Here is a 27218-nt window from a genome sequence, read left to right on the forward strand (position 1 = left end):
GTAGCTTCATTATTTTCTTAAGTCTCGGCCTGTTTATCCCTTCACATGTTTTAATGAGGCGGTTTTTGTGTTTGAAGAGGGTTGTTTGTTGTGCGTTTTTTTGGAAGCTAGGTCCTCTTCTGCGGCTGTGCTGGCAGGAGATCCCTTTTCTCCTAACATGCCATTTGCCGAAGTGTTGTAGATATAAATATTGTTTTGGGAATGGAACTTGTTCGTTTTGTAGAGGTGCAACCAGGCATTTCCCAGCTTCCTGTTTGGTTGTTCATAATGGCTTGTGGCATTTTTACTTTCGGCTCAAAAGTGGCAGTGCGCCACCCAAGGGGCCAACATAAGTCCGTAGATGAGGTGTCTAAATGTGCAAGGCTACATAGCTTATGCTTAAGGTTTGGGTGAAGGGAATACCGGAACCCATCAGTATGTTACGTTGTGGCTTTGGGTCCTTTGTCATGTGCAGGCTTTAATATCCATGTGTTGGTGTCCAACAAGCACAGGGGCCTCGTTTGATGAAGGGCGTAGAAACCATAGGCAAGCACGCCAGTGTGAGGCCTTGCAATGGAACTGCCCGGAAGTCAGCAAGGCACATAAGAAAGGACCCCACGGCCCACTCCCTTTGGAGGCCCTTCTACCAGCTCTGGCCACGTCCTGTTGTGAGGGGGCAAGAACTGGATAACGCTGGCATAGAAAAGGGCAAGAAATGAAGCTGAAGGGCACCCCAGAGCTCTCTGCATACTCATGCACCGTAACCCACTTCTCTGCAGCAATACCTTTAAGTGTCCGCTTTTGTGCCAAACTAAAATCAAGCTATAGAACTGTAAAGAGCCCAGCAAAGCAATGCTAGATCCCCCGGCGACCTCCCTGCTCATCCCCGCAGGGAGCCACCGATTGTTGCAACTGTAGGGCGCCGGCACAGGCCTTCTGGAGACCATCGGGGCATTGGACTTTTATCTCAAGGAGACAGGTGGCACCAGTGAAGGACATCTGGTACAGATGTGTATAAGACAATTGCCCGGACAGAAGAGTCCAGCACAGCCGGGATATTTACTACACAAATACAATGCATTTCTGTCCCTGTACAAACATACAACGTCATCTGAAACCGCGGCTGCTTACAACCCTGCTGCTAAGAGTGAAAGCCAATGCTTCCTCCACGCCACTAATTGGCCATATTTTTGACAATGATTTTTTAATGACAATATCTTGGTAAGATTGGAACACACGAGCTTTTGATAACAACATTGGGAGGATAGCTCAGGAGGATAGCTTAGGGACAGCGGGAGGATTGACCTTGCGAGGATAGCTTAGGGGCAACGCGCCCGTCTTGGAAACAAGACGATGCTGAGCAACACAGGTTCGATCCCCAGGACTGTGCTTAGAAACCTCTGGGTATTAAGCACGTTATAAATGACCAAATAAAATTACATCTGGTTCTGGTGCGGGTCCCTATGCCTTATGGCATTTGCTGGTATATGATCCCTGCCATATCATGTGAATAGCAGAGCACATTATACCTGAACTGGACACATGATGGCACTCCCTGGCCCTATCCTGGGAATGGCTGTGAAATGCTGTGAGTAAACATCAGCCAAACCTGCTGTTTTTGGGTGGAACGTGCAATTTTTGATGTTGCATGACACTGGTGGTGCCCAGTGTTTGAAGTGTACCAAAAAAAATAGTGGAACTGTGACTCCATCAGGGGACAGAGTAGGAAGGAAAGGAGCAACGTGCAACACATGTTTCAAGAGTTGCAGTTATGCTGGTGGACAGCCAACTGAGTTGAAACAGATTCCAGTTTAGCTATAGCTGACATCCGGTGGTAAAGTGGAAAAGTGTGCTTTAACTTCACAAAGAACTCTTCCAGAATGGTGAAAATGGTTGCAAAAAGTACTTAACAGTAAAAAATAAAAGTCATGGAACACTGCTCCCGGTTGTTCCCCTTCGACAACTGGTGGTGCCCCAGTTTTGGAGGTATTTTTAATTTACCACAGTTTTAGCTCAAAGTACGATAGAGAACAGTTTGGCATGCAGGGGGCCCAGCTGGAATGGCATGATAGAAACCACAAAGTTTTCCTGAGGGAGTCATAGGAGCACTTAGTTAGGAAACTAGAATGCGTTGGGATAGTACTAGAATGCACACTAAATGGTTTATTTGTACCTGTTGACATCAAATTATGCATATTTACCATTTGTGGCAGAGTGTGAAAGTTAGTCACCTGGAATCTCAAGGTTGGATTGTCCAAAGCCGGGAATAGGACCCTGGCCTAGGGATCCAATGTCCTCCATCTAGTCACCAGGCCACATGTCCTCTATCTTTTTGGGGTAGGAGACAAAGATTCTTCCTCCTCAGGATTTGTTTTATTGATGGCATAGCCACCACTTTAGAAAAACGAAAGAGGTGATGGCTGGAAAGTTTAGAATTCATCTTCAACTCTGGCATTGCTCTGGGCAACTTTCCAGACCATCGTTCTTTGCCTGCCGAGCCATTACAGAAGACGAAAGACCATATGCAAACTAGGCTTGGCCCACCCCATAAGGGGCAGTCCAGCCCGAAGTGCTAGGTCACCTTCTGCACGAGACCACGAGCATCCCCAACCCAGGCATGTTTCAGCCTTGTTGGGCCTCATCAGTGAGGAGTCGCTTGGGTCTCTAGGCCCTACACTTTGCCCTCTTCAATGTCCACCACTAACATTAAAGCCAGCCCATCAGGGGAATTATTTAAGACCAATTTTAAGCTCTGCCTGCTAGCCAATCAAATCAGGGGCGGTACTCGCCCCTTTACCTCTGCCTTCTTACTTGCCTGCGTTTATTGGTCTTGATAATGTCGCAGCCATCAATATAATAATGTATTTATGTGTACTACTTACACGTTTTGGTTCTAGGCCCTTAATGTAGAACTTATTTAAGTCTGCCCGTGTTTAAGTGCCTAGTTTATCTGTGTATCATAGCAGCCTTTAACCCCCTGGTCTCGTGCTCATTCAGACATACACCCCTGCCCCCTGTTGTAAAGGCACCCGGCCCAGCGACTGCCTTTGCTCTGTGTGTTTTCTCATGTGTACGTCATTTCTGATAGAAATGACATTCTAGATGTTCAAGAAATATAAATACCAATTTTCCTAATGTCGTGTACATGAAGTCGGCTGACAGTCTATGCTGTGCGTCTGCATGCAAGGTATTCCATTGCGGAAGCACGCACTCAGCATGTGTGATGTGAGTGCATGCTCCATGAGGTGAGGAAGAGCATGGATGTCATGCCCACCTCGCATTCAAAGCAGCAGCAGAAGGCCGTGCAGTCCTTTCCCAGTTCTGAGCTGCAAAAAGATGGCACACACATAGACGGACTGCACCGCTCCTAGGGGTTCAGCAAGTGGACTGTGGCTACAAATGCCTATGCAAAAGCCACTTCTACTGACTATGTCAATGTTTGTTTTTTGAAACTATGTACAGAGGAACACCCACCCGCGTTCTGACCCCCTGCCACTTCAAATCTATGCACACCTGTAGAGTATCATTTACCCCTGCGGCAAGATCCCCTGGTGCAATTTTACAACCGAGATGGTGCTTAACATTTCTGCAACGGAATTCCCCCATTGTTTAGCAGGAGACAGCACTTTACTGGAAATCTTGGGTATTCCCGCACACTGATGTGTGTCCCCCCTTATTTCCCATGAGTACGTTTGCCTATCTAGATTTAAAAACATGCACTTGACAGTGTATCCAATTTCACGAATATACATTTTTAATCCCTGAAATAATCCTCGTGGTAAAACACTGACTGCTCCCCGTTGATGTTCTGTCTGAATGGGCACACCTGCTGCTCCTTTCATGGAATAATGTTGAATCATGGCCTGGGTGCGCCCGGAGGCAGGTGCAGACGGTAGCCCTGGGCATTAGTCAACATGCCTGCCTTTGGCGGAACCGGAAGTGGGCAGCCATCGTCTTTCCTTTCTTTTCTGATGCAGTGGTTCACTTTCAGTATCAGTATTCATTAGCGCTTTTGAGTTTGTCAAAATCAACCCTTCAGCGAAGAATCCCCAAAACTATAGAAGTGGCGGCTGGTGGATTTGCTCGTAAACCTGCAGCAGTAGCAATTGGCGAGGGTAAATTACCCCGCATGACGTCACTTTTAGTTCAGGGAAGGGCAGGATGTAGCCGGGTGGCAGCTTGGCTCCCTTGTTAAGTCAATACAAGCCGCACGCCTGTGTGTGAAAAGTTGAAGCGTTCACCTGGTTTGAGTTTCAGATACTGGGCCTCATTACACGGAAGGCGGTAATCCAGGGTGCTATTAGCACCCTGGACCATGCCGGTAAATTACCGGCACCGCCTTGGCGGAAAGGGGATTTACCGCCCCATTCCAAGGTTGGAGGGGCGGTAAATCCCCCTTCCGCCATTGCCCTTCCCCATTCCCATTTCTGCCCCATAGGGCTCTATGGGAATGGGGAAGGCGCTAATTACGGCACCGCAATATTGCGGTGCCGTAATTAGCTCCGAGGTCCCTTAGCGGGTTGGTACTTAACGCCTGCAAGAAGCAGGCGTTGATTCCTCCAACCCGCAAAGGGACCTCGTAGTACGGCGGTAAGGGTTAACGGTCACCGTTGCCATTAACGGTGACCGTTAACCCTTACCGCCGTCCGTGTAATGAGGCCCACTGTCTTTATTTTACAAGCTTTTAGCCATTTGGAAAGCATGCATCGCCTGTTCACATTGATAGAGGAGAGTTGCGCCCTAAATCCCAAGCTGGGAGAAAGACCTCTTGATTCGTTTTTGTTAATGCAACAGTATTTTGACAAAAACTGTACGTTTTGGTGGGAATGCGGAGTACAGATGGAGGGAGGAATTGGCGATGTCAAGGTGACCTCTCGCGAGCTGTCTTGGATGTTGTGGGAGTTGTTGGAACCTGTGGTTCTTCGTGTGTAGGATTGTTAATCGTAGAACTGGAGAAGACACTGTAATAATATGTAGGAGCTATTTGTTTTCCTTGTGACCGGTGAATGTGCAGGCTGGCCGGTGGTTGTTTCATGGACAAGTCGACCCTGTAGAAATGTTGGATTGGCCGTCACCGTAGGGAATTCAACAATGACATTCTGATAGTTAAAGGTGGCACCGTCCAGCAGACCCTCTTACCGCCTCCCCAGATGCGAAATGTCCCCCTGTTGTGCTTCCTTGCTTGAATTTCATTGGATTGACACTATAACTTGCCCAGAGAGACGGCCTCCCTCCTGACAGCCAGACAGCCAGCCAGGGCATACTTGCTGCTGACTCGTGAGGACACTTCTGTGCGATTGGTGGATAAAGACCCCCAGACTGATAGGGATCACATGCACGCCCATCATATGCTGCGTGCGCCATCTCACCTGTGCAATGCCCACCTTGCACCAACTGTGTAACACCTCTGGGAGTGATTATCTGGATCCATGCTGTGAGCCCTGAATGTGGGCCTCAGAGCCTCCATGTAGGAATTCCCATTCCAAGATGGACGGCTGGCAGAGATGCGGAAGCAGGTTGTAGTAGGAGTGGGCATTTCTCTGTGGCTTATATTTTTTATTTGTAATTTGTGAGTCCACCACACAAAAGCATACCCACAGTGTGCAATCAGAGTTCTATTAAATTGGCTGCCAAGTCAGTGATTGGAATGCAAAGTAACCCTGCTGTCAAGTGACCCGTTGATGGGCAGTTTCATCCCACAGAAGGGTAAATAGCCTTGTGATGCAGGGCCTTGTTGTGCCAATAGCGTTGCCTTCTTGAGGGAATGATGTTCCAGAGCAAGGACAGCCTCCATTGTTCCTGATCTGCCATTGCCTCTGGAGTCAGCGCTCGCACATGTCACTGATCTATGTGGTTTGCAGGCATAGGCATGTGTTTGGGGTCAATGTGCTGTGATTTAATGGGAAAGTATGCAATTTACAGATTCGTCTGGCGTCCAAGGCCATTCCACACTATATCTGACTAACATGTGGACTTAGGGAGGAGTGCACTGCATGTGTTGCTCATAACATAGAGAATACAGTACATTCATCTGATGGCAAATAGGTTTTGTATGCATTGCAAAATGTATGACTAAGAGTGATGACCGATGGGGGCACTGCCATGTGGACAGTGGGAGCACAGTGCATGTGACACGCAAAAAGTCACACACTGAGGCCGCCACAATTTTGACTTAATCAGTGACCGTGTCATTTGAACCCTTGTGTCTGTTGTCCCTCTTCCAGCTGGCTCTGAAGGGTACTCCACAGCGTCCATTGATAGTCCAGAAACACAGTGACCCAGTGCGGAGTAGGAGCAGCTGGCATGTTCTCAGTCCTAGGTGTTGGTTGGGCTAACGTTGTGCTGTGTTATGGTGTGGCAGCGTGCGTCTCCTTGTACAATGTTTGGCGCAGGGGCTGTGTGGGGAGAGGCACTGGAGAGGCAGCTTTGTGCTATGGGTCAACTTTAAATTACTGTTGTCATGGTCCACCTGGTGTTGGTCGTGGCACATGCTTGCTTCATTGACCTAGGGACAGCTGTCCTCTGCCTGCACATGGGGAAATGTCTGTGTATCATCAGGGGTGAGTCGTATGCCACCAATGACCTTACAGTGTTGTCCCCCCTCTTCGGTCAGTGGAATGAGGTTCTCAATCTCATCACTGGCACCCTGGCTGTCTTATGCAGTGGGTTAAAATCCATCTGGCATATGGAGATTTGGGGAGGATTCTTTTGAATCATTGGAAATGTCGCAGATGATGGCTTGTAGGTATTCGAGCTGCACGAATATAGGAGAAATTAGCTCTGGCGTGTGTGCATCGCACAGCGACTCGGTGAACACAAGACCAGTTGCGATGCAATCTGATTGTCACAGCAGTTGGCTATGAGCATCGGCACAACATCACGATGGGGGTGTGAACATACATACCGCAAGCTTAGGGACATTTTTCTAGAAGCAACATTGGTCTGTTGATATAGACTATACAATTGGTTACATGCATCCTTGTTTGGAGCATTAATGCACGGAACCTACTCAAGCGCGCATGTATCCCACAAGAACCCTGATGAAGGCTTGACTCAAAATTTATGACATTAGAGGGCCGAAACTTACGGTCTACTTAAACCACTTACGGTGGTTTAAGTAGACGCGTAGACAAATCATAGTTTTTGGGAACATTTAGGGCCTGATTCACAGAGAGTTTTCCTATGGGAGTGCACCATTATAACACGCTTCTGTGAATCAGCTCCTTAGTCTCACAATGGAACAAATACACATTTTCGGACGGCTATAGAATGGGTTAAATTGTGGAACACATACTGCCATGGTCAACATGTATCCAAACTTGGATCTTGTTATGTCGAACTTTTAAAGAGTGTTTTTGTTACTTGTTTGTTTGACAGATTGTGCAACCAATGTTGGTGTCTAGAAGTGTTCTTGTCTGTTTTGCGTGCCATGTTGAATGCTCATTGTACATCTGTTTTATTATGCAAAAAATGTTTTTGCCCTTCAACAAAATGATCGTGGACATTTAATTCTTTCACTTTTTGTGTACAGTCCCTATCATATCAAATGTTCACGTATTGCTCAAGCATTGTGTATTTATCGAACATTTTGAATACTATAATTTCGACATAATACATGATTGGGATCGTAGGTGAAATAATTGATCCTGAGGGACACACACAAATATGGTGTCATATGCCTTATGGGGTTGTCTGTTGTATCAGCAGATGACCACAGCTGCATGTGAAAGGAGAAAAAGGACATGTCAATACCATTGCAAGTTTATGCTGACAAATTGTCACTTTGTCCACTATGTTGCTCTGTGCCGTACTAATTTCAAGCGCAAAGGCACATGAGGGTTGTTCTCAGGTTGGAGGGGGTGGTTTTCTATCACTATGCTTAGGGCTGTGACAGAGGAGGGGGCTGGATGGTTGGCTAGATCGATGGCTGCATGGAAAGTGATTGGTGAGGCAGACTTTGGGCCTCATTACGACCCAGGCGGTAAGTTACCGCCTGGGCCGTGACTTTACCACCATGGCGTAAACTACGTTTACGCCATGGTGGTTGGCGGACTTACCGCCCCATTCCGAGGTCGGCGGGGCGGTAAGTCCCCAATCCCCATTTACCCTTCCCCATTCCCATTTTTGCCCCATAGGGCATAATGGGAGTGGGGAAGGCGTTAATTACGCCACCGTAAATTACGGTGGCGTAATTAACTCCATGGTCCCTTAGCGCCATGGATTTTAACACCTGCTAAAAGCAGGTGTTAAAAGCGCCATGGCGCTAAGGGACCTCGTAATTGGCGGTAAGGGGTCGGCGCAGCTAACGCTGGCGTTAACCCCTTACCGCCAGGGTCGTAATGAGGCCCAATTTGTGTTTTGGCATGAACGCTGTGTTGACTCATTACACATATTTAAATGTGTCTGGCACATTTGTAGTATGCATGCCTAAGTGGTGGTCATGCATTGGATTGCCATACCTTGCTGCACAATTCTTCCCTACATGTTGTGCATGATGGAGGATCTAAATGCACATCTCACAGTGCTTAAGAGCCAAACCTTATGGCTTACTATGGGCCTCATTACACGGATGGCGGAGAACCACGGCGGTATTAGCGCCATGGTTCATGCCGGTAAAATACCGGCACCGCCCCATTCCAAGGTTGGCGGGGCGGTAATTCCCCCTTCCACCATTGCCCTTCCCCATTCCCATTTTTGCCCCATAGGGCTCAATGGGAACAGGGAAGGCGCTAATTACGGTACCGCAAATTGCGGTACCGTAATTAGCTCCCTGGGTCCCTTTGCGGGTTGTTTTTTAACGCCTGCAAAAAGCAGATCAATTGTATATTTCGAATGCCGCCCGACTATGGTTTCTCCTAAAGTGTAAGTTATGTCTGCATAATGATTGTGTAAGTGTGGTGCAAGCAGTGTTTCAGTGCATCACGTGTTCTATGTTGGATGTGTGATGTATATGTATTAGTGCTGGGCAAAAATGTTGCGTTTGTGATATTTTTGTTGTCTGGGTGTGAATTGTAGATGGGGGAATCAGCCTGCATGAGTACTGCTGTTGGAATGGTGTTTCTGAGGCGTAAGTGCCTTTATTTCGTGAATTGGGAACGACATTTAGGTCAGATGAGAGCGCTTTACCCTCTGATGCAAGTTTCCTTTCGATGCTAGGCATGAACTATGATTTTTCCAGCTGCAAATGTCTGTCCTCTTGTTCTGTCATTCCTCGCTCTGCGGTTCCCTCCTCCAGAAAACATTGTTTGTCATGCATGCTTTTCAGTGCACCAAACGAAGGAATGCGACATCAGCTGGATTAGAAAGTGAATGTAATGCATGCAATATTATCCCATGTGTATGTAGTGCTTCATGACGGATTCCTGCCGCTTCCAAACACTGCATTGGTAGGTGTTATTATTACCCACTGCATTGGTGCCTAATTTATCAATGGTGGAGGGATGAGGTGCTAATCGGCCTTGCCATGTTCCCAAATTGTGACAGCAGGATGCATACAGATGTCCAAGGGGAATTCTTAACTCACCCAGTTACCTTAACACCAGCTGCGGGAGCAACACGTGTCTGCAATACTTATTTTTTATTAAATGCGAAATTGCCTAAAAGCACGTTTTTGAAAATCTTGCAAGAAGAATATTGCATAGCTTGTGATTAGTGCTCGATGCTTTCGGTTTTATTGTTGTATACAAAACGAGTTATTTGGGCTCTGTATTAGCACAGAAAAACTGTATAAAAGAGCAGGCATATGGGCCAGCGTGTTAAGGGGTGGTGGAAGCACCACTGTCCCTTTACTAGCCGGGAGACCCTCTTAGGCGCAGCAAGACCTATGCTGCAGCCAGCAGATGAGGAAATGGCTCTCCCAAGTGAGCCCATTTTCCTGGTGACTCATACACTGAGAGCCGCAAACTGCATGAACACAGTGTGTGCCTAACTGGGCATCTAGGAAGTGGCCATATCTGTTACATGTCAGGACTAGACACTCTTGTGTGATAGACCCCCCCTGTTAGTGGGTCTTTTTGGGATCAGGCTACAATTGTTAGTGGGCATATGGCCACTGAACATACCCGTTCCTGGGAATTATAATAATGTTATCATGCTAACTGTGCCTAAGTGAATATTCTGTAACTGCGCCACGAATAGGTTGTAACTATTACCAGCCATACATGAGACTGGATGATGGTGGGCCAGGACGTAGCTCTCACCACGCATTTTGAGACTGATACTACCTGGTAAAGAGCAGAGCTTGGTTATACCTTTAATTGGGCAATGTGTGGCCTGGATATACTCTTTACTGAGTCTGTAGGGTCTTGCCATAACACTTTCTATGGGGAGGCAGGGACTGGTCATTTGCAGGGCCAAACTCAGCCTTTCATCCTTTCGAGGTCGATAAATGAGCACCACACACTGTGGGTAATAATAATAAGCAGCACTCGGATACCTGAGGTTCGTAGCGCTATATAAATGCTAAATTATGATTATTATATCTGTTTCAGAAACACATTAGATAAGGGTGCCCCTCGGCTATTGGGCTCATGGGATAGTAAAACTACCAACAATACATTACTATAAAAGTATAAATAAACCAAATCATTAAAATTCAAACTGTTTATACACAGCCCACTTTGAAATGTACTGCCATGTTGTGCCAGTCTTATACAGAAATAATTTATTTTGGTATTAATGCAGAAATTACTTAACCTTTTCAGAAAAGCGATGGTTTTAAAGATATGTGAATTCAATCAAAAAGCATCCTTCAGCAACAAAGGATTATATCGTTATTCTTCTTAATTTAAAAAGACAGATAATGCAAAAAATGGGTGTTCTTTTTCCTAATAAATCTTGAAACTGTTCTAGGTGTACCATGGGATAAAACCACCCAATGTGGGATCAGCCAGTCCTTACTGGGCAAGCAGAGATTGGTTACACCTCTTACAGGGCGTTTGGAGATCATTTGTGGCTGTTGCTGGGCATGTGGAGTCTGGAATTATTGGTTACTAAGGCATTGAGAAAACTAAAAAGTGATGGACCGGAAACTTGAGCATGACTGCAAATATCACAAAGCCTGTGTCAGCTCCTGCTTAGTGCTGATCTAATTATAATGTTGGCACTTGATCTCTTGCTCTATTCTTTTTTCCATACCTTTTTATTTTACTTTCAAAATTGCGAATGCAAATTCAGTCCCAGGGTGACAGAAATTAAAAGGCCATGCAAAACCTCCATTGCAAGAGTAAAGCTGGCTGATGGGTGAGACCCATTGGAATATGCAGGCCAGTTCAAAACATTGTTTTCCAACATGAGGCGTAGTGAATGAACGAAAAGGGGCCTCCCTCAACTTTACCATAATGGAAAGGCACTCAGCTGAAGGGGAGTGTGCCTTAGAGCTGAAAGCTGCTGAATGCGCCCAATGCTTTCCAAAAGGCATGTGTTGCTGCAAATCTTGACTCCTTAGACTGGGAAAAGGCACAATTTGGCTGAGAAAAATAGATAGCAGCATGTTAAATTGAAGTTATGCAATATACGACTGTGATCTGTAAATCTAAGTGAAGCAAAGTGACATTTCATTGACGCAAATAAAAACACTTACAGTTCAACAAAGAAACTGACATTAAATGGAAAAGCTAACTTGGAGTTTTAAAATGGACATCGATTTCCCATGTTAAACTGTGGCTAATGTGTCAACAGTTCAGAAGGGACTCAACAATTACATTAAAGAAATACCTTACACATGGACAGAAGTCCCAGAGGCAATGTAAAATGTTACATGTAAAACACATCTTTATTTAAACTGCTCCTTTTCTCAAAATTATGCAGATGGGCTCCAACAAATAAATAAATAAAAAGAGACACTCTTTCTTGCTCTTTCGTACAAGTGACCGGAGTCAAAGAGCCATGGGGATCTGTGGGGTGCACATTTAGCCCCAGAGTGACAGAAATTGTCCATGCAGGGCCCCCTATTGTGAGAGTAAAGCTGGCTGATGGGTGAGACCCATTGGAACATGCAGGTCAGTTCAAAACATTGTTTTCCAACATGAGGCCTAGTGAAGTAACGAAAAGGGGCCTTCATAAACTTTACCAAAATTGAAAGACTCGGCTGAAGGAGAGTGGGCCTTAGATCTGAAAGCTGCTGAATGTGCCCAATGCATTCCAAAAGACATGTTTTGCTGCAAATCTTGACTCCACAGACTGGGAAAGGCACAATTTGGCTGAGAAAGATAGATAGCACCATGTTAAATTGAAGTTATGCAATAAAAGACTGTGATCTCGAAATCTAAGTGAAGTAAAGTGACATTTCATTGACACAGATAAAAACACTTGCTGTCCAACAAAGAAACTGACATTAAATGGAAAAGCTTATTTGGAGTTTTAAAATGTACATCGGTTTCCCATTTTAAACTGTGGCCTATGTGTGAACCACAGAGCCGACGCTTGAAGCGGGAGACGTATACTTTTCAGGAGGGATTTAAGCCCAGGAACTTGAGAACAGTACGACATAGCTATTCACCTTGGACCACAGCAATAATGACCAGCCCGGATTAGAGAAAGGCAAAGTTTTGATGCCGTAAAACGTGTCATCCACAGGGGATAAATCAGAAATAAATATCTCAGGCAAAAATTGAATTGGAATCTTTAATTTTGGAAAACATTGCAACAGGAAAAATGAAATAATTGGCACAGAAAAAAGGTTTAAGCACACCCAAACAATTTGTTTTTGTACAAACGGAGTAGAGGAACTCTAAGTCACCGTAGATGCATACACCCATGCGACAAACACAAGGCTAAATATTCAAATCTATCTCAATTGGAAAAAGCATTAGGTCGCGAGAGTACAACCACAAGATATCACCAAAAAGTTCCTTAAGCTCAATTACTATGTGTGAACAGTACAGAGGGGACTCATGTCTTTTCAACAATTACATAAAAGAAATACCTTTCACGTGGACAGAAGGGCTAGAGGCAATGTAAAATGTTACATGTAAAACAATACTTGTTGATTTAAAATGCTATTTTTTTGAGAATGATGCATGTAGCTTGCTGCTGCAGCTTCCCCCACTGAACTGCCGGGCTGTTTATCTGGATTTCTGACCTCGGAAACCTTTGGCTGAGGCCCATCAAGAAAACAGGTCTGTTTGAGTTAACTCCAAAGAAATACACTAGTTTTTAGATCAAAATTGTGGAAGGGTCAGATAAGGCAGCTAACAGAATTGACCTTTCAGGGCTGTCATGACCCCAATAAACTGCCTCTCAGAGAATCCTAATGGAACTTCAAAGACTGTGTATAAACAGACAACATAAATAAACAGATGTCCGAGTCATGTCCAAGTCATGTGACTTTGGAGAAAATGAAACTGTTAGGGGGTGATCTGATTGTGGAACTGGAGCCTCCTATATTAATGTCTATGCAATGTGTGTAATTTGAGTTAGAGATGAAAATGGGTTGCTGACACTCCTATCAATCGGAGGAATCCAAAACGTGTTGAGCTGATAGAAAGTAAAATTAATGTTTGTTTTGTGAAGTTTGATGTTAATATCTATTTCAGCTCATGAATAAACCACAGAAAAGGATGGAAGGTCATTTCGTGATCAAATGAGTGTCCCCAGATCCGTCATAATTCATAGAATCCAAAAATATATACGTTGTTGTAGTTATCTGAAAATTGCAGAAAATTGTCATATTGTGACTTTCTGAGAAAAGAAAAATGTAATTTATAGGTCATTTTGAAAGGATGCATTTCTCTCCTCCCCTCATTATCCATAATCCAGACCTCCTAAACCCCTTGCCCTATCAGCTGGCAGGGGCCGTATTGGTGAGAGGGAAAGGAAAATGAATGTCCAATCCAAAGCGTGGGTATATTCATAATATGGAAGTGTCATGAGTACTATATAATAGCAGTTTTCCATCTACAAAGGGAGAACCAAGGAAAACCAGGGGAAAGAAGGAAGACCAAAAGGGAGAGAGCAAAACCCAGAGAAAGAGAGAGAAAAAGGCAGGAGGATAAAAGGACATAGAGAGAAAAGGATACCCCTAGACACTTGCTGGCCACTTCAGCTTTGAAAACTTGGATCCCTATCTGAGAGAGGCCTGTGGCTGGTGGGACCTTGCTGTGAATAGAGGCCTCAGGTGTGAGCTGCCTACCTGTTTCCAAAAGAGGGTCCTAATTCTGGCTGGCATCTTGAGCTAAGAACAGAGATCTCCTAAGTGAGTAGATATTTCCCAAAGCTATCCACTGTGCAGGGAACTACGTGCCTTAATCCTTTCCATTTAATTGTGGGTGGGTGAAACTGTGTATACCCTTAGTATATTTAAAATGAATTCAATTAATTCCCCTATAGAAAAGATCACATGATGATATTTGTTAAATTTGAAATTAACAAATCTCATTCCCAGTGTGTGATAGCCACTATAGCTGATTAAATAATTGGGTAACCCTATTTTCCTGTAATTCCTGATTTCCTTACAGAAGAGGGGTGTCTTTGTTTCCAAAATAAGAATCCCCAAAACCCTGCATTTCCTTTGAATGCAGTGTTCTAAAAGCAAATTATCCATTTTATTCCAAAACCAGAATCTCAAAAGCCCTGTATTTCATTTGAATGTGTGTTACAAAACAAATGTTCCCATTGAGTTCATTTCCCAAACCTTACCTTTCAAAATAAAAGCCACATTAAATTCCCAATATATTCCCACTCCCTGTACATTGCCTTCAAAACCAAAGGGGTCACATATAACTGATGCCCGGGGGAGGGGTGCTGAGAGGAAAGAGCATTGTGATTAATAAACCTATGACTGTGTGTTTTTAAAATGTTCCTATGTGTCAATGTTCAGAGAGATCCCACATGTGCTCTGATTTGAAATGCAATCTGTGTTGTTAAAATTGAAAGTTTATTAAGAAATGCATGTCAGTCTATAAATGCAAGTACATTCCATATGTGATTATTGTGTTTTGCCATGGAGTTGGTGGCTGTTGAGTGTGGTGAAGCCATGATCAATTGTGTACATTTAAATACACATATATTATTATATCTATATAGCGGCCTGGTTCCTTGCTTATTGGTGACACAGGGAGGTACAAGCGGAGTGGTATTATACAGGTTGGAAACCTGAACAAGTTTGAATCTGCTAAGATACAAGGTGTTCTGCGACACCTAAAATTGGGGAGCGAAGAAAATCCCTGAGTTGAAAGTGACCATCCAATAAACCATGACAAAATAAAAGGGTTAGTATAAACAAAGAAAAATGCAGGCTGTATTGATTGCATTATCAATATATATATGTATTTTTTTTTTCAAAACGAAAATAATGCCCTGAAACAAGGCAAAATCCAACGGGTTGCACTCCCAAGAGCAGCTGAGGCGTGGAATCCAGTCTCAGCAAGGAAAAGGCATGACAGCTGGTCCAGGCAGCACAAATTTTTCTTTATTGGTAAAAGGTGCAGCAAAAGGAAAAGCCTGGATAACAAAACGACGCGTTTCGCGGTACACTGACCGCTTGTTCACGTAGGTAGGGAATTACATGGAAAAAGGACTCCTTATCAATGCTTTAAAACCTCTATGATACTAGTGCATAGAATGTCCCCATTCACAAGGTAATACAATGTGGTGAACAAATGGCGGCCATCTTGTAACAGTAAAAAAACAGCAATGCATAACGACATGCAGTGTATTATATAAGTAAAAACACACCACAATCATGAAAGCATTAAACCAATGTTGTATGATACAAAATATAACAGCAAGTATGCAGATGTAATAGTTGCATGGACTGAGGAGAGAATGGCAGAAAACGCGGGTGAATGGCGGAAGCAGAACAAATTATATCAAATATAAGATTGAAAAAAGAAAACATCACATTCAAAATGAAAATGTGTGTTTCAAAGTCATGATAATCCTGAAGGGATGTGACACAATATAATATTATGTCTTTTTGAAGAAGATGCCGCATAGTGTCATCTTGTTGTACCAAGCAGATATCAAGTGATTATACAATCAAACTATCATAATGCCAACATGATATATAAGTTTATAAAGAGAGAATGAAGAAGGAGAAATGAGAAGAGAGAAGGAAAACAAAAAACAACAGATTCCTCGATTATAAATGACCTTAAATAGAGCGGAGGCCATTTGGTCCATGTCCACAAGTCCGGGAATCATCCACTTTTAAAAGCATATTGGTTGATCTTTCCCATCCTTAGTAAGCATGTGTCTAGACTTTGCATCTCATTAAATTACCATCTTTCATAATTAATGAGTTACAGGCTGGTAGACCAGAATCATGAAACAGAACATCATTATGTTTAGCCTTCACCTTCAGGAGAGGATGGGAGAGACAGGTGGCACACAATGGTAAGTACCAGCCGCCCATGCTCAAAGTTAGAGAAGGCCAGATTGCTTGGAATTTACCATGTGCTCCATTTTGAGAGCTGGAAATCTTGTCTATTGCTAATAATGTCCACACTTTGGACCACTCCAGGTGCACTGGAGTTGCATCTTTTTGCTTCCACCACTGAGCAATCATTGTGTGGGCAGCAATCAGAGGGTTAATGATGGGTTTCTGAAGAGATGCACGTAATATCTTTAATGTGTAGCAAATCTTTCTGAATGAGTGTTCAGTCTCAACATATATGCATCAGCGTACCCTTAATGTTTCCTCCTCTCCAATAGCATTGTCGGTGAGATGGGAATATGTTCACCAGTAGGTCTGGGGTAATACAACAACATTAACTAACATTGTATGCACTTACTTTGACTTGTACACAGCATGAAGGTTTCATTCCTCTGGAAATTATCTAAGGTCATTCCTCACGTGCAATTTCTTTCCCCAATTCCTTCTCCCCTTGGTGCATATATTGTTGTTTACTGTCAACACCCGCATTGTCAAGTACTTAAAAAACCTGTGACCCCCACGTGCTTGAAGGGTCTCAGCTGCATCAAGGTTTTTAACCCATTGAGAGCCTGTGTCGCTCCTCTCTTCATCTTTCCCTCTGCTGTCCAGAGGTGCCCTTATATTTATTAAAACCTCCCAGCTTTTGTGAGATTAAATCTTGCTTTGCAAATTTCATTGTCTGGAGGTTCTCCATTATCATACCAAATCCTTCTGCCTCTCTACCAAATCCCTCTCCTGCCAGCCGTGAAGTCAGTATTTCCCAAGAATAGGGGCCGGGGAAAGAAGTAAACCCCCATTAGCAGGCCATAGAATCCCATTCATTCAAGGTGGGCTACATCACAATATGAAACTTCCTGCCAAGGCGGTCTAACTGCACGTTAAATCAAGATGATCTTTTTCAGTGGAGCCAATTTATTGCCATTTCCTTTAGTACCCATTGTTTCTTATAGACTTAGAGCTTTTCCTTAATCCCCCTTAATTTGAGCCACTGCTACAAATCTTTCAATGTCAGGAAACGCAAATCCTGTTTCATCTACTGACTGCAATAAAGCTTTCCAGTGGACCTTGTTTTTCTTTTGGGCCCCAATAAAGGGAAACACTTTATTTTTAATTGGTTTTGTAAACCCCAGGGAGGGAAGGTTTACCGGGCGAGCTTGCAAACCATGTAATAGTTTGGGTAGAAAATGTATCTTAATGCTTGCAGTCCTTCCAAACCATGAGGTTTTGAGCTTGTTCCACCTACCAGCTCCCTATAAAGCCCACATACTAAGGTGGAAAAGATGCATTCATAGAGTGAGTCAAAAGTGTTAGTGAGCTCAGTGTCCAAGAAAGTAGCTGAAGAGCTCTCTTAGGTAAACTGGAATATGATCTTTAGGTCCTTCATTACAACCGTCACCTCAGATATATTGCTTGCTCTCTATTCCCCTTAGTTGACCTTACAACCTGTCACTTCATTAAAGGAATGTGATTGTTGCACTGCCATTGGCAGTGAGTGGCACTGATCCTTCAAACATCATCTGCAAACAAGGCTATCATGCTGATTTGGCTCCCCATTTCTTCTTGTCAAACAATAATATAAACAGGCTTAGAAATTGGCTACAAAAGCGCACTAAATTCCAAGAGACTACACACAAGACCACCACCAAACAGATATAACACCTGCAAACATCTCGAAAAACAGCTCCAAAGCTCCATAATCAATCCAAAACACCCACCAATTGTGAACTTGATACCCCCTAGCAAAACCCACAAAGGAATAGGAACTGAAGTGGGCCACATATAGAGAATTGAATTCCTTTAGTAGATTCTAGAGCTCTAAAGTGCTGAACAACTCGACAAATCAGCCAGAGAGGGCTCTAATTGTCTGCAAAAACTCAACAAATTAACCTGTTATTTGGCCCGTAATTCGACGATCCTGAAGAGGTGACGATCATTCAGTGAATCCCAGAAGCCCACTTGGATTTCACCAGAGTTCTTTGGCTCCAAAAGTCTGTGTCATTCTCGTGGTAGGGACAAGTCTTCTCTAAAAGATGTATCTGTTATCACAGGTCCGTTTCTGGGCAGTTAGTCAAGGCTTAACAAATTGCTGCATATTTTCTCATAACTGAAAAACAATAGCAATCAAACATTTCTAAACAGATTCATTCTAAAGAAGAGTTTAGTACACATATTGTTGGCAGGTTTCCAAAATGTGATTCCTTTTGCAAAAACAGTGAGGTATAAGTAGACTGGATGAACATACAACCTCTCAGGGAATCTGGTAGACATGTTCAACTTGTATTTGATCTCAGGTTCCGGCCACCCACATGTTCCCTTCAGTTATTAGTTCTGATTGTCTGAACACAATTCATAGCTTGGTCAGCAAACTACATGTTCCAGAATGCTTCAGAAGAAACATTGCAGCGGTGCTAAAGTGGCAGAGAACAGGAATGGCTAAAGTTCTGAGTTATAGTTTGTGGGAGTAGCATGTAATGGGCAGTCACAATATTTCATGCACAATAACAGGGCATGGGCCAGACATTCCTATGGTTTCCAATGGTCCATAGACTTGCAAGCCCATCTTCTTTGTTGATCCTCTACCAAACCAGCATGATCCACGAGAACATGGCACTCGGGTGCCAGCAACCTCTGCAGGAGACCTTCCAAAGCAGGTTCCATCCACAGCAGTGAGCAAATACCAAAAAGGCATGGTATCCCACTGTGAATCACCTAGGAACAAGTTCCGTCGAGGGAGGCCCTATGTTCACCAGACACAGCCCAGGCTGGTACACTGGTGGCTCAGCTTCGTTCAGATGGTTTCTCTGGGAAAACATGCACATCGAGTCGGTTGCAGCCAGGAAAAACTAGAGGGGTAAGGCAGTACTCTTTATAGCCTCAGTTATCATGGCTGAAGTACAATCCAATGTTTTCTCACATGTTATGTCCACCTCTAGGAAAAGTCCAAGTGCCATGTGGCTGGGGGTTGACATCATCCTGCCGTAAAGTTCAATGGTGGGGAAGACACCCTAATTAAACCCCCAGCATGGAGGAACTAACAGGGCACATTTGCAAATATGGCACAGAGTGCACTAATTACAAGAAAATACCTAACCCTGAATTGTGCATATTATTTCTCAAAATATTTTGTGTGATTAAAAAACTCAACTTGAACCCAAAAACTCCCAAAAAGTAGTCCTTCTTTGCTGACAGGTTTTGGCACCTGCAAGTTAGAGCGTACACAGGGCTCTGTAACCCCAGCAGAGAAGGAGTGTTAGGAAATCAAGGGTTGGGTGGGAACTGGGCAACGAGGGAAACCGGAATGAGGATTAGGGATAGGTTATGGATGGGAAGGGGGTGATAGGGTAAAGCTGGTCATTGCACTCACTACCCTTCCAAGTGACTCTTGCACACACAGACACTTCTACGCACAAGCAATGCCCCCAAGAAATGAGTTCCCCTTATTGCCTTCCGCGGATTCCACAGAGCCAGGCTGCCTTGCAAAAGCAGTTCTAATGCTGCAAAAAAAGTACTACAATTTGTGCACACGTTATTGACTTCCGCACGTGGCTTTACACGTGCGTGTATTCAAGTATCTGGCGTTTGGTTAGTGTGTTTTGGGGACACTAGTAGCCGCACATGGCTCACATGCCAGGTTCCACGGTGGCCGCATAAGGCTAATTAGCATGCTGCATCAGTTTACCAGCCACACGTGGCTTAGCAACATGCAGCGTTAGGTTCCTGCCCGTGAGCAATGTTCAGATACGCTCCGAAAATGTACGCAATCAATAAGCCGTTCCCACAACAGACTAGGCAGTGCGCATGGTAACTATGCAATCTTAAGTATGCGCGTAGTAGGGTGCGTGGGTTAGTGCATTTGGTGCACAGCGTTTAGGGCATTCTGTTTGTGTTATGCAGCATGCAGCGTTAACCAGCACTTAGCTTGATGGGAAGCAGGGGCCAGAGAACTGGTGGGCTGGGCCACCCTGCACACTCCCACGCCCAGCTCCCTGCGATGTAAGAAATCACTGCAGGGCTTATCTGTACTTTGCAAGGGGACAGGATATCAATCCGGTGGGGCGTGGCCCCTCGCGTGTGGTTCTAAGGCCAGATCTGTTTGACACATGTCTTGTCAGCTTAGAGTCTCAAGCACAAGCCTCGTGCCTTCCGTTGCGGGAATGCTCGTTGATGAGCCACTCCCAACATGGCCTTCAAACTGTAATTCTGTGCCCTGGTGCTGGGAAAGGCAGTTCTGTAGGCGTTTGCTCTGCAGAAAGAGCAGAGAAGCCTTTTGTTCATGCTGTCCCTTTGTCCTGCCTCCAGTATGGCTGATACTATGTATTGTCCAACCTTGGCCCTCCTCATAACCTGTGTTGTGTGTTGCCCTTGTCCCCAGCCCCGACATTTGCCCTCATGGAATATTTCTCGAAAACAGTGTGGTAGCCATGTTTTTTCAGCCCGGACATTGACCAATTCCCTAATGTCATCATCCCATTGACAACTGTTTCCACCAGATCTATCTTGTCTACCTCAGGATGCTCTCACAGTGGTCATGGTCTTGACATGTTTCCCTACCACCTGTTTGTCCTGTTTGTTTCTTCATGTCTACAGTTCTTCCAAGTTCATTTTTTAGCTATGCTATCCTCTAATACCAGTGGTGCACTGGTCTCTCTTTCCTCACCTATCTCATTCCTAAATTTCTTACTATCCCTTGTGGCCTCCTACTGTCCATTTTAAACTCTACAGTATGTTCTTTGTGGCTTTTCATACAGTTCAGGGCTTTGACTTTCTTTTTCAGTTATTGAACTCCCACATCCATGCCACTTCATACTCTTCATGTCAATGTTCTGAGCACCCTCACCAAAATCACTTCCTGACATTCCCTTTAGGGTTCTGAGCACCCTCATCAGTACCACTTGCTGCCCTTCTCTTCAGGCTACTGAGTGCCCTCACCAGCGCCACTTACCCCTCAATGGTGGTTGGTGAGTTGTTTTATTGGAGGGTGTAAATATTTGCCACAAGTATGTGATTGCGACCAAGCATACAGAGGGGGCCTGTACTAACGAAAATGGGTTTGGTGGGGCGTGGGGGGATTCTTCCACCTCCAATGTAAGCCAGTAAAGACCCATAAGAACACTTATCATCCTTGATAAATAGTCATGCTACAGTAATAAATATACAGGCTGCTACACCAAATGTCAGTCTAGCAAGGTAATACTACATATCATGCTTGCTTTATCAAAGATGCCAAGTAATACATGTCATGCTACAGTAAGCAATGGCTAGACTGGCTTTACCAAAATGCCAGTGTAGCCAGGTAATAACACACATGAACTTGGCTTTACCCGGAAATTCCAGTAAAACATGCAAAGTCAGCAAAGGAGGTGTCAAAAATTCTCTAGTGATCCCCAGTCTCCCAGTGTCTTACACACACACACACACACACACACACACACCCCGCACGCAGGCATCCCCTTTCACCCACCCATACATCTCCTTTCACATTAATTCACACTGCATTAACCACAGAGGCATGCAGCCACCCACCCACCAGAACACTCACACATACAATCACATTCATACCCATTCACCCACCAGTCACTCACCCATATACCTTCTCTCACATACACTCACACTGGCACCCACCCACCCAAAACATTTACACACACTCACATTCCTACTCATTCACCCACCATTCACTCACCCATATAAACCTCTCACATCCACTTGCACTGCATTCTCCACACAGGAACGCACCCACCCACCCAGAACATTCAAACACACACTATCATGTTCCTACTCATTCACCCACCACTCACTGACCCATACACCTTCTCTTGCAGCCACTCACACTGCATTCTCCACACAGTCACGTACCCATCCAGAACATTGGGACACACTATCACATTCATACTCATTCACCCACCAGTCACTCACTCATACGCCTTCTCTTACATCCACTCTCACTGCATTTTCCACACAGGCACACACCCACCCAGAAAATTCAAATACACACACTATCACATTTCTTCTCATTCACCCACCACTCACTGACCCATAGCACATACATAGATCTGGCACGCACTTCACACATGCAAAATACACATATTTTGATTTAAAACAGCCTTCCTACCTTTTTTTCCAGCTTTGGTTCGTCACTCCATGCCACCCTCGGCTCCTCTGTGCTGCTCACAAACAGGAACGAGGAAACTGGGAGAGCTTCCAGGTTCCCGTATGAGCCGTGAGGAAGCCGGAGGAGAAGGGGTTGGAGTTGGACGTGTCAAGTAACAAGTAACACGTGCCATGTCACAGTCAGCTCCAACCCCTACTGAACACTTCCTTCTCGTGTTGCAAGCCCCGGCCCAGCCCTCATCCTGATGGGTGAAGACTGGGCTGGGGCCCCCTAGACCTGGAGTGGCGGGCTCCCCACAAGGGATGCAGGAGCCCCGCTACTCCAGTGCCCAGGAGCTTCTGTTTTTTTTAAACAGGGGTAGCAAGGGATACTGCATGGGTAGAAAGGGAGACCACAGGGGTTGTGACCCCCAAATGACATCCCTGAGTACATGAGGGAACATGTCCGAAACAGACATGGCACTCAGGGAAGCATTGAAAATGAAGAGATGTGACCAATGAAGGGGCAAAGAGCGGAGCATTGAAAGGGGTCAGAGCAGGGCATTCAGAGGGACCAGAGCAGGGTGCCGGACAGGTCAGGTCATTGAATGGCGTCATAGCATGATACTGAACAGAAATGGAGTGGGACGCTAGGAGGGACTAGAGTGGGAGAGTCGACTGAAGGTAATTGTCCAGGGCAAACAAGAGGATCCAGGCAGGATCCACTGAAGGGGAGTGGGCCATGACATCGAATGGGAGCAGGCAGTAGAATTCCTAAATCTATTTCTCAGCTTTTCAGTCAGTAATTGGGGAGCACCTAAAGATATACCTACCAATGCATCTTGCAGAAGCTGCCCGTTTCTGCAGGAGAATTACATCTGTGTAGGCCATTGAGAGCTCAGCCACCTCTACTACCCCGCTCTCACTGAGGCAGGTGCCTTGATGGTGAACCATGTGCTTGCTTTGCTTCAGTGGGGTTATCTGACACGTGTTTCGCATGGTGGCATTGTGGCGTAAATTAGGATATTTTGGGATACTAATGAGGCATGATGAACTGTCTAAAACGAAATGAGTATTCTTTCAGCCTTGCAAAGGCCTACATCCGGAAATATCTTCATGAGTAACTTGCAATTCCTCTCTTTCTTTTCAGAGATATGTAGCATGACTTGGGTATCTGATATTTTCCTGCCGTTCTGTTGCCTTTTGGAATGTTGAGCAATGCTTTGTTAAACAAAATCTGATATATTTAATAATGTCATCTTATTCCTTGGTAGAATGCCAGACTCTGGTTATACTTATCTTATTAGTATAGAATGGTGTTTTATTGAAACCTCCCTTTTATGTTTTCCTTTGTTTTGCTTCTAGGTCGCAGTCAGTTTCTCCACCTCCTGTGTTATCTCCGGAGCGGAGTCCTGCCTACCCCCTCAGTGATAGTGAGGAAATCTGCAGGCCGAGCCGGTTACCAAGGGTGCCCACTGCACCTGTCTTTATCAAAGACTGGAGCCTGAAGGAGTCTATACTGAAGGGCAGCCTGAATTCAGACACCCTCTTGCAGAGGCACTCCTTGAAAGTTGTCAGCATTGGATGCTTGGATAAAAGATTGTCTGTTTTCAAAGGAGAAAGCCAAAAGGAGAATGTCCAGGCATCTCCATCGGGGGACGCCATTGGAAACTGTCAACTCTCGCGAAGCACGCTTTCGTTAGGATCTGCAGCCAACCTTCGCAACCTTTCGCTTAGTCGGACCAGCGTTTGCTCTCAGACTCTGGGGATCCGGCGGAAGATCTCACAATGGGAGTGCAGAAGAGATGCCCCTCAGAGAATGAGCCTCTGTGTGGAGAAAGGCGACCTTGCGGACAGGTTTGGAAGTGAAGGATGCCCCAGCATGCTGCCGTCTCCATGCAGTGAGAAGACGTTTGACTTCAGAGGTTACAGGAGAATGAGCAGAACATTTTCCGAGTGTTCCTACCCAGAAACTGAGGAGGAAGAAGGGCTGGACCGAGATCCCTTCCAAAAATTCGAAAGGCGATTGAGCAGGACGGAACCTAATGTCTTCCACAGATCACACTCTAGGAGCGAATCTTCCGCTGTGCTGAACAGAATACAGAAAATTGAGCGAGTTCTGAAGGAGAACCCAAGCAGGGCTCTTCCGCAGCTACCCAGCCAATGCTACAGTGTTGACTTTGCACGGAAAAAATCTTTAACCTCCAGTACTCTTGAAGATGTGAATGAGGTTGCTAGCAAAGTGGGATCGGATAGTTTCATAAAAGAACACGAGACTCCAACTAAGGCCAAAAGTGAAAAAAGTGCTAAAACGAAACATGAATCTACTCCAAATTCCAATAGCCCCATTCCGCTCTCTGAGACCCCCTCAGACCCTGCGGTAAACCCTGTGCCCAAACCAAAACGCACTTTTGAATATGAAGCGGACAAGAGCCACAAAGTCACACCCAGCAATGGGTTAGCTTCTTCACTCACAATTGGGGAACCGCCGCCACCTCTGCCCTTGACTCCCGCCCCTCCAGTCACAAGGAGACAGAAGAAGGAGTCACACAGAAAGCAGCAAACGAGGTAACAAATCGAACAATTGTGCAATTTCCGCACATGGCAATGGTTAGTTTTCTTACTGTTCTTTATTTGCCAGAACATGAAAACTGATTAATCTCCATATTCAGTGGACTTCGAGATTCTCCGCAGATGTGCTTACACCTTTGAAATACTGTTGTTTGAATTCCCAGCCTAAAACCTCTTAGACCTCTCTGATAATTCACTAATGCTGTGCAGCTCTCCAGCTTTGAAGCTGAGATCTTGAGGTTTCAGTTGATTCTCAGGATTTGTGGCTGACGTTCATTGGGGTGGATTCCTACAATATCATTCATATTCATCTGTCCTTGCTTGGAGCTTTCTTTTCTTACTTCCAGCTTTGTAACAGATCTGCCTCTGTAGGATGGGGATGCTGGTAGGATTTGACAGGGAGCGTTGTCATGGTTATAGTAACATTTGGTTTGGAAGGGTGTCCAACACAAATAGCTTACCCATGGACCCTGATGATGCAATCATGCAATCAATAACATGTATTTACAAGTTGGTTGGCAGGATGACATTTATGTGGTAATTGACATTGTAAATGAGCTATGTATGGAGAATCATGGAAAAATAATGCAGAAATATGTTTTGCAATTGAACAGTAACAAAAACTGTGTGTAACAGGAACTAAATATTAGGAACAAAACAACTTCATATTTGATATCCAAATGAATTGCAATGTTTTTACTAGGAATAGCAGACGTACTAACAGTCAATGAAAATATATGTTATTTATAACGCGCTTATACCCAGAGGTTTCTAAGTGCGACAGAAGGAGAGAGAACAATTTTCAACTGAGTCGAGAGACAAAAAAGTTTGGTAAGAGTAGCAAATACACTAACCATACAATCAAACAGCGATGCTAGAAAACACGATGCATCGTCACAACCAAACTCTGAGCAAGTGCTCAAGTGTTTGGTGTAGTTTAGAAGAATTCTGTTTGTGGTGTTTCTTGGAAATCCCTTCTCTGTGTGCAAACATGCCCTCGAGGAACATCTAAAAGTGCCCACCTGGGCAGAATGATCCCAAGGACTGAGCAGTTTGATAAGATACATTCAAACAGTGTCCACAAGAAATTAGTAGACAAAAGGATCAGGATGGATGGCTGATAACACAAACATGGAAGGGAGAATGTCAGTTGTGATTGGAAAATATAATTTAGAGGATGCGGAAGAGGGACATGTTAATTGCTGATATATCAATGGAAACATTATTTGGGGCATATTAAGAAGATCTACTGCCCAGATCTCAAAATGTTTATTTGCATGGAAATATGTATTTATTTTAATATTGGTGAGTAGCAATTGATAAAGTATACTTTTTTAAAGACAGGCCTACAAAATGGACGGCCCAACAACTAAACAGGAGGCATAGCAGTGAAGGGAGATTGACTGTTCAGATGGTCATTAGCAATGTTATGATGTTAGGAACAACACAGGCCCACTCCCCACAAGTGCAGCCATTTAATAAGGGATTGCTCGCCAGATTGAAAGACACACATATCTCAGCGGTTCTCTCCTTAACAAACGTGCACTGTGGGTCACTGGAGGGATGGATCCTACTAAACCTTCCAGAGAACATTCACATTTACCAAGGTTCTCGTCATTGCAAGTAGTGTATCAAGTTGCTGGATACCATGTTCATAATGGCAAGTATTTCCCTTTAATTCCCAACCAGTAGTGTGGCATTCTTTGTATAGGTCAGGAGCTTGAATTCCCTACTTTTTAGGGTCACCTTACAATTGTGTATGGTGTTTGTAGTTAGACTCAGTGAAATGTGACCCTAAACACTCAATGCAATTCCACAGCTGAGATCTGGGTGAATATTGTATAGATGGTGTGAAGGTGAAGGGTGGTGATATATGCCTTTCTTACTATAGGTGATTCTACACAGGTCACCAGGGCCCAGGTCATGGTGGGATGATGCCCGATCCCTTCTAACTATTGTATATGTCACAGATACATTAGCAGTTGCAAAATACCTTTATTAGCACGCTGCAAATCTATTTCGGTGAGAGGTGCAGAGCTGTCTCCCCTCGTTAAGTGGACATCTGCCAGTCATTGGCTAATGCACCCTTTCTGTTGGCCATAGACCTTCTCAAGGTGTAAAGTATCTGGAGTGTTTATGAACTAACTTCTGTATCTTCTTTTTTTTTTTTGGTTTATTACAAACCTTTAAAAACTGAGAAAGAAAA

General features: G+C 44.5%; 1 protein-coding gene across 5 annotated transcripts in view; it reads left to right on the plus strand.

Moving 5' to 3' along the window:
- The window catches only part of DENND2B (DENN domain containing 2B), a 1727973-nt gene that overhangs the window by 901831 nt on the left and 798924 nt on the right, over nt 1-27218 (plus strand). For 4 of the 5 annotated variants that reach the window (XM_069623705.1, XM_069623704.1, XM_069623706.1 and 1 more), the window contains one exon: nt 23807-25009. The exons of the other annotated variant lie outside the window; for it this stretch is intronic. In XM_069623705.1, the coding sequence (XP_069479806.1) occupies nt 23807-25009 (1203 nt within the window). The remainder of the gene's footprint in view (nt 1-23806; nt 25010-27218) is intronic. 5 annotated transcript variants of the gene reach the window in all.

Source organism: Ambystoma mexicanum, chromosome 11 (assembly GCF_040938575.1).
Source record: "Ambystoma mexicanum isolate Mex_15411 chromosome 11, UKY_AmexF1_1, whole genome shotgun sequence".
Lineage (NCBI taxonomy): Eukaryota > Metazoa > Chordata > Amphibia > Caudata > Ambystomatidae > Ambystoma > Ambystoma mexicanum.